Consider the following 9,476-nt stretch of genomic DNA (forward strand, 5'->3'; position numbering starts at 1 on the left):
AAGAAAGCAGAGGTCTCTCAGTAGAGGTACAACTAAAAATAACTTCTGGATTTCTTGAAATCTTAAATTAGTATACTATGGAGTGTATTAATCCTCATTATTGTATGTAAACTAATAAACAAGTAAATGTTGGCTACAATGGCCCCAATATATTTCTCTTTCACCAAAAGTTTCATTTCTGCCAATTTGTTGGTTAGTTTTAGTAACCAATGACATCAAATGCACCAGTTTTTGACCGAGTAGATCTACTTACGTTATAAATTGGAGGGAGTAATTGGTGGTCTAACATCTAAAAAATTTAATAATGATTTATTAATGATTTAATAATGATTTAATAATGAACGATAAGATATTTATAACATAAACTTAATAAATAAATGAATTTCTGGAGAGAAAAAATTGCATAGATGGTTTATAAAAAGTCGTAACATATTATATACTATATTATAATTATTCTGTAACCATACATTTATACCTGCTATACAAATGCCTGATAATATTTCATGTATACATTGTATTTTTTAGGGATTTGTTTTAGGATTAATAGGTATTTTAGCTAACTTCAAGGCTACTGAATCTATAACAACAGGGGAGGAGTCAGCTAAAGAAAGAAACCTGGTATGTCATATACCTTTATTATAGGGTATTTAAAGTAAGAATTGAAGCATTGAAAACATTTGAAAAAATCACATATATAATCAAACACTCTGTAGTGTCGTAGGGTTCTTATATAACTATTAAACAATAGATACACAAACATTTTACAAAAACAAGTGAAAAAACTCAAATATACAAACTTAAAAATGTTTGGGAAAGGTAAATGGTCATGAGAGATCATGTATTCAAGGCTAAAAAAATGATTGGTGAATCGTTAAGAATGCATGATATTTACTAATGCAAGCAGAATTGTTTTTTGATCATATTATACTCAAAAGATCAGTGATATTGTTCAACAGAGAAGCGTGTGTGTGGGTGGAATGGATGGGATATAACACAATGAATTAATGTTTGTGGGTTGTAGTGGATGGTTATTACAGAAAAGATAATGATTGTTGGTAGGAATGGATGGGGTATAACAGAATAAGTTAATGTTTGAGGGTTAGGAGTGGATGGGGTATAACAGAATAAGTTAATGTTTGAGGGTTAGGAATGGATGGGGTATAACAGAATAAGTTAATGTTTGAGGGTTAGGAATGGATGGGGTATAACAGAATAAGTTAATGTTTGAGGGTTAGGAATGGATGGGGTATAACAGAATAGGTTAATGTTTGAGGGTTAGGAATGGATGGGGTATAACAGAATAAGTTAATGTTTGAGGGTTAGGAATGGATGGGGTATAACAGAATAGGTTAATGTTTGAGGGTTAGGAATGGATGGGGTATAACAGAATAAGTTAATGTTTGAGGGTTAGGAATGGATGGGGTATAACAGAATAAGTTAATGTTTGAGGGTTAGGAATGGATGGGGTATAACAGAATAGGTTAATGTTTGAGGGTTAGGAATGGATGGGGTATAACAGAATAAGTTAATGTTTGAGGGTTAGGAATGGATGGGGTATAACAGAATAGGTTAATGTTTGAGGGTGAGGAATGGATGGGGTATAACAGAATAGGTTAATGTTTGAGGGTTAGGAATGGATGGGGTATAACAAAATAAGTTAATGTTTGAGGGTTAGGAGTGGATGGGGTATAACAGAATAAGTTAATGTTTGAGGGTTAGGAATGGATGGGGTATAACAAAATAAGTTAATGTTTGAGGGTTAGGAATGGATGGGGTATAACAGAATAAGTTAATGTTTGAGGGTTAGGAATGGATGGGGTATAACAGAATAAGTTAATGTTTGAGGGTTAGGAATGGATGGGGTATAACAGAATAGGTTAATGTTTGAGGGTTAGGAATGGATGGGGTATAACAGAATAAGTTAATGTTTGAGGGTTAGGAATGGATGGGGTATAACAGAATAGGTTAATGTTTGAGGGTTAGGAATGGATGGGGTATAACAGAATAAGTTAATGTTTGAGGGTTAGGAATGGATGGGGTATAACAGAATAAGTTAATGTTTGAGGGTTAGGAATGGATGGGGTATAACAGAATAGGTTAATGTTTGAGGGTTAGGAATGGATGGGGTATAACAGAATAAGTTAATGTTTGAGGGTTGGGAATGGATGGGGTATAACAGAATAGGTTAATGTTTGAGGGTTAGGAATGGATGGGGTATAACAAAATAAGTTAATGTTTGAGGGTTAGGAGTGGATGGGGTATAACAGAATAAGTTAATGTTTGAGGGTTAGGAATGGATGGGGTATAACAAAATAAGTTAATGTTTGAGGGTTAGGAATGGATGGGGTATAACAGAATAAGTTAATGTTTGAGGGTTAGGAATGGATGGGGTATAACAGAATAAGTTAAGGTTTGAGGGTTAGGAATGGATGGGGTATAACAGAATAGGTTAATGTTTGAGGGTTAGGAATGGATGGGGTATAACAGAATAAGTTAATGTTTGAGGGTTAGGAATGGATGGGGTATAACAGAATAGGTTAATGTTTGAGGGTTAGGAATGGATGGGGTATAACAGAATAAGTTAATGTTTGAGGGTTAGGAATGGATGGGGTATAACAGAATAAGTTAATGTTTGAGGGTTAGGAATGGATGGGGTATAACAGAATAGGTTAATGTTTGAGGGTTAGGAATGGATGGGGTATAACAGAATAAGTTAATGTTTGAGGGTGAGGAATGGATGGGGTATAACAGAATAAGTTAATGTTTGAGGGTGAGGAATGGATGGGGTATAACAGAATAAGTTAATGTTTGAGGGTGAGGAATGGAGGGTTAGGAATGGATGGGGTATAACAGAATAAGTTAATGTTTGAGGGTTAGGAATGGATGGGGTATAACAGAATAAGTTAATGTTTGAGGGTTAGGAATGGATGGGGTATAACAGAATAAGTTAATGTTTGAGGGTTAGGAGTGGATGGGGTATAACAGAATAAGTTAATGTTTGAGGGTTAGGAATGGATGGGGTATAACAGAATAAGTTAATGTTTGAGGGTTAGGAATGGATGGGGTATAACAGAATAAGTTAATGTTTGAGGGTTAGGAATGGATGGGGTATAACAGAATAAGTTAATGTTTGAGGGTTAGGAATGGATGGGGTATAACAAAATAAGTTAATGTTTGAGGGTTAGGAATGGATGGGGTATAACAGAATAAGTTAATGTTTGAGGGTTAGGAATGGATGGGGTATAACAGAATAAGTTAATGTTTGAGGGTGAGGAATGGATGGGGTATAACAGAATAGGTTAATGTTTGAGGGTTAGGAATGGATGGGGTATAACAGAATAGGTTAATGTTTGAGGGTTAGGAATGGATGGGGTATAACAGAATAAGTTAATGTTTGAGGGTTAGGAATGGATGGGGTATAACAGAATAAGTTAATGTTTGAGGGTTAGGAATGGATGGGGTATAACAGAATAAGCTAATGTTTGAGGGTTAGGAATGGATGGGGTATAACAGAATAAGTTAATGTTTGAGGGTTAGGAATGGATGGGGTATAACAGAATAAGTTAATGTTTGAGGGTTAGGAATGGATGGGGTATAACAGAATAAGTTAATGTTTGAGGGTTAGGAGTGGATGGGGTATAACAGAATAAGTTAATGTTTGAGGGTTAGGAATGGATGGGGTATAACAGAATAAGTTAATGTTTGAGGGTTAGGAATGGATGGGGTATAACAGAATAAGTTAATGTTTGAGGGTTAGGAATGGATGGGGTATAACAGAATAAGCTAATGTTTGAGGGTTAGGAATGGATGGGGTATAACAGAATAAGTTAATGTTTGAGGGTTAGGAATGGATGGGGTATAACAGAATAAGCTAATGTTTGAGGGTTAGGAATGGATGGGGTATAACAGAATACGTTAATGTTTGAGGGTTGGGAATGGATGGGGTATAACAGAATAGGTTAATGTTTGAGGGTTAGGAATGGATGGGGTATAACAGAATAAGTTAATGTTTGAGGGTTAGGAATGGATGGGGTATAACAGAATAAGCTAATGTTTGAGGGTTAGGAATGGATGGGGTATAACAGAATACGTTAATGTTTGAGGGTTGGGAATGGATGGGGTATAACAGAATACGTTAATGTTTGAGGGTTAGGAATGGATGGGGTATAACAGAATAAGTTAATGTTTGAGGGTTAGGAGTGGATGGGGTATAACAGAATAAGTTAATGTTTGAGGGTTAGGAATGGATGGGGTATAACAGAATAAGTTAATGTTTGAGGGTTAGGAATGGATGGGGTATAACAGAATACGTTAATGTTTGAGGGTTAGGAATGGATGGGGTATAACAGAATAAGTTAATGTTTGAGGGTTAGGAGTGGATGGGGTATAACAGAATAAGTTAATGTTTGAGGGTTAGGAGTGGATGGGGTATAACAGAATAAGTTAATGTTTGAGGGTTAGGAATGGATGGGGTATAACAGAATAAGTTAATGTTTGAGGGTTAGGAATGGATGGGGTATAACAGAATAAGTTAATGTTTGAGGGTTAGGAATGGATGGGGTATAACAGAATAAGTTAATGTTTGAGGGTTAGGAATGGATGGGGTATAACAGAATAAGTTAATGTTTGAGGGTTGGGAGTGGATGGGGTATAACACAATATATATGTGTTTGTAACGAATTACAGAATAAGTTAATGTTAGGCATCACGAGTTACTAAATAATCTCTATCATTACTGTTTCGTAAAAAATCGTCATTGTACTCGTATATCAAAATGATATCCAAATTGTTAATAATACGTGTAATTTACTTTCTTTACAGTGGAATGCTTTATTTGGCTTGACGTGTGCTTCGTTCGGACTACTTGGATATCCTTCAAGTGAAATCATACGAGGAGCTGTCACTTGCGGTGAGAAGGAGAAGCAATGTGGACATTCACATCACGACACTTTGATGGCCTTGTTTATTGTAGCTGCTGTTTTGGTGCTGGTCATTGATTGCTGTAACGCCGTTTTGTTATGTAATTGGCGCAAATTTCGTGGAAAAACATGTAAAGGTCCATGTGTAACAGCTAACACTTCTCCTCCAAAATATACATAAATAAATATAATTTGTATTTTATATGTCTGGTTTGGAGCAAATAAATGCGTCCGTTTTAATCTCTTCACAAACACCTAGAGCAAGGAAATAGACCACTATTAGATTTTTGTTATACTGTATTGTCTATAAGCTTTAATTTTTTTGAGTGAAATTTGATAATGTGTTGTTATGACACATACGTTATCTTTTGTGTGACATATACGTAATAGTTCTCTTGACATTGTAAAGTAATGAATGAATGGTCTTTATTTAAATGATGGCATTATATTGAATATATTCAATAACATCAACTTATACATTTCGATATTCCTAGAAAATGTATATTATACTATTATATATATATAATACTTTAAACATTCATGTTAGGTATGTTTTATGCATATAGGCAAATCACTACTACCTCAGCGGAGGGACAATCAATCATGTACAATGTATCAATCAAAGTATGTGTTATCTTACCGTGTAGAGACTGTACAGACTGGTGTGGATCATTTTAAACAGTATGAATATGTAATAGGTCTGTTAGTATTCATGAAATGAAATGTGAAACGGGATATTAACATTTGAATATATATTTTTATACAATATATAGATATATTGACCATTATCATCTGAGTATGGATTTAAATGAATAAAAATTATTTAGAATATAAACAACACGCCTTCAATTATTTCTTTACATATCCGATACTAGTATGTGTTTTGTGCCAGAGTTACGTCGACATTTCAGACAAGACGAGACTTTCAAGCCTCATCTTTTACAAACCATTTACAGTAACACATAGTAACCACAACATGAGATAAAGTCATACTCAGATTTATCTAAAAACACTTTTAATTGAATTTCATTAAACTGAAATCACTTATGTTAAATGTTTTTAAATAAACAGTTGCAAGTGTTGTTGTTTTTTGCAATTGAATTCTTACATAAGAATAGCAAGTAAAGGAAGGAAATAGTTTATTAAAGTGTCACATATTGAGAGAAATAAAAATAGACAACATTATATAATATATATATACATAAACATCAATATCAGCCATAAAAGTTACTTTCGATATATGATATTCAAATATCCGCAATATTTATACATTTTATCTAAATAGGATCGAGCCAAGTGACGTTTTCAACGGTCATATTTCTTCCTTGTATCACTAATTTTTACAATAGGATAAATAAAGGCAACAGTAGTATACCACTGTTCGAAACTCATAAATCGATAGAAAAAAAACAAATCCGGGTTACAAACTAAAACTGAGGGAAATGCATTAAATATAAGAGGAGAACAACGACACAACAGAAACACAACATTAAAATGTAACACACACAGAAAGGAACTAAGCATTAGACAAAATCCGATGAGAATAACAAATATAACATGAAAACTAAATACATGAATTTGGGATAGTAAACTACCGTGACACGCCTTATAGCAATGTGAATTCACATTCAAATATAAGAGGAAACAAACGACACAAAAGAAACACAACGTTAAAATGTTACACACACAGAAACGAACTATAATATAAACAATGGCCATTTTCCTGACTTGGTACAGGACATTTTTTAAAGGAAAAATGGTGGGTTGAACCTGGTTTTGAGGCATGTCAAACCACTTGCTTTAATGTCAATGTTAAATATAACATTAAAATGACAACATAACATTACAGGACTACAATACAAATAAATAGGAGAAAGGAGCATCTTTTATCACCTGATAACACTCTTTCAAATTTATTTTCAAAAGGGAACGATATTTTGTTTCTTTTTAAAGAGTTTATATAAAAAATAAGATGTGGTATTATAATCAATGAGGCAACTCTCAACAAAAGACCAAAAGACACAGAAAGTAACAACTATAGGTCACCGTACAACCATTAACAATGACCAAAGCCCATACCGCATGGTCCGCCATAAAAGCCCGTGTAATGACAAATGTAAAACAATTCAAAAGAGAAAACTAACGGCCTAATTTATGTACAAAAAAGGAACGAAAAACAAATATGTTACACATCAACAAATGACAACCACTGAATTATAGGTTCTTGACTTGGCACAGACACATACATACATAATATGGCGGGGCTAAACATGTTAGCGGGATCCCCCTAACCTGGGACAGTGGTGTAGCAGTACATAATATGAACAAACTTCATTTATAAAAATCAGTTGATGAAGGCTTAACTCATAAGATGGATACACATAGAAATATATCTAACACAAACATAGAGTGGACGTGGCCGTGTACTTGTATATCCCAACAGTAAAAAGACACTAAATACAGATCTGAGAGTAGTCGCAGTAACTGACAGCTAGTTCAAAGCCACTAACAACTAATAAGAAAAATCATGCATCTAAGACTAAATTATCAATCAGTACACATCCATCATCCAATGAATTTAGAGTAAAGACGATAAACAGCCAGAGAAAACATGACCATGTGCAATGCCAAGATACATTTAGGATTTTGACCATTGGCTGATAAGGGGTCTGATATAAAAAAAAAAATGACATGTCATGTTCTTTTTATCATATACTTCAACAGAAGACATACAGACAAAAACTATTTTAAAAATATTTGAAAAAATGCTTTTGTTGTAATATTTGTTTTGCATTTTATAATAATATATTTTTTCCTGATTCCTAATAAATTTGTTTGTATTCAACTTTGTTATGTTTTACACAAAGACACGTGCCAGTGAGTAATATTTTTCGAAATTTGCCGAATGACGTCGAAATGTCATCCGATAACGTTAGAACAAAGCATGCGATAATAACCGGCAGTAGTTGAATGAAACGGAAGCATTTGATACATGTATAAACCGGAAGCAGTTGATAACAAAAGTCATATCACACGGCTAAGACAATTCTTTAAATCTAATGAATAAGTATATGAACAAATAAGTGTTATCATGGGGTACGAGTATACCATTATTTTCTATAAGTATATTATGATAAAACAATAATATTCAGTTTCCTTTTAATTTACTGGTAACAAAATCAATACTAATATCAATAAAACAATATTCAATGATCTAATTGCAGTGTTAAATTGATAACCTTTTAAAAGAAGTTTATTTAAAGGGTCGATAAAATTACCAGGACCGATTATAAACTTCAAGGCACGGTAAGCAACATCTCCGTAAAAATGAGGATGTGTGATTCCGCTTATGTCCAACGATGTAGAAGTCCCTTATAATTACTTAACCATTAACAACATAACGAGTTCTCTAGGTAAACTCGCCTATGATCAATCAGTCAGATTGTTGTATCGGTACAAAGATCAGTTATTATATGTATATTTGTTGTTTTTTGGTATTAATTATTCCATAGTGAGGGTACGTCGACCAAAAAAGGCGAGACATATCTCTGTGTCAACAGTTTATTTATTTTATTTTTCTGTAGACTCGACATTTGTGTCTCATAATTGTCTCGTAATCACCGAATGTTGTAGCAAACTGAAGCAGCTGAACCGTTTTGTTTACCTTCATTTTCTTATTATAGTGCGGTGACTGAAGGCAGATTTTTTGGAATTTAATCTCCCCACCGAACACACACCTACATAATATATCCTTGGAAAGAGGACATCGTGTACTATAATAATATGCCTGTCGTCAGGACTTGATATGGTCACATTTTTTTTTAATTGAGGTCAAAGGTCATATGTAAAAATCTGTGAAAGTTTGGGAGGGTTTCAATGTTTACTTTTTTTATATTTCTAAACTCTACCTATATACAAATGATACTGTTTTGGCTTTAGTAATGTTTGTTTTTATACATAAACCTTAATCATTGAAATTTTTTTATCAAAAAAAATCCTAAAACGACGTTTTATAAACAAAACTTCAAAAATCAAGTTTTCAACCTATAAAATGTTTAGAGCACCTTAACCTCATGAAAAATATCAATTTCAGGTAAAAATCAAGTGTCATGCAGGACAATACTTTAAAATTATTTTTTAAACTATCATAGTGGGTGAGTCATCAAAGCCATAGAACACTACAGTCAAATATGATTTATTACTACTATGAAGAGGAAACTAAAGTTTGAGTCTGAATTTGCAATTAAAATTACCTCAATTTTGAATAGTCTAAACTTCGCAAATTTTATAGATTAGAAGAAAATAAAATACTGAATGGAATATTTTGACATATAAAAATAGCTTGAGGAAAAACTATTTCAATTAAATATAAGCAAACATACACATTTTTTCATTTTGAAAAAGGGGGGTTGAAACTCTCCAATATACTACCAGTCATTAAAACGACTTTTTAGAAAAAAGTGACCGTACGAAATTCTGACGACAGGGCAAAAACTAAAGAAGACATATTTGCCTTTAAGTTAAGACCATTTTTAGCCGTGTGTTATTTGGGGAGAT

At 33.3% G+C, this 9,476-nt stretch overlaps 1 protein-coding gene across 1 annotated transcript in view; it reads left to right on the top strand.

Moving 5' to 3' along the window:
* LOC139517951 (uncharacterized) overlaps positions 1-5,757 on the top strand; it is a 46,876-nt gene extending 41,119 nt beyond the window's left edge. The window contains exons 4-5 of the mRNA XM_071309513.1: positions 526-618; positions 4,822-5,757. Coding sequence (XP_071165614.1) covers positions 526-618; positions 4,822-5,100 — 372 coding nt within the window. The 3' untranslated portion in view covers positions 5,101-5,757. The remainder of the gene's footprint in view (positions 1-525; positions 619-4,821) is intronic.
* Positions 5,758-9,476: the final 3,719 nt, after the last annotated feature.

Source organism: Mytilus edulis, chromosome 3, assembly GCF_963676685.1.
Source record: "Mytilus edulis chromosome 3, xbMytEdul2.2, whole genome shotgun sequence".
NCBI lineage: Eukaryota > Metazoa > Mollusca > Bivalvia > Mytilida > Mytilidae > Mytilus > Mytilus edulis.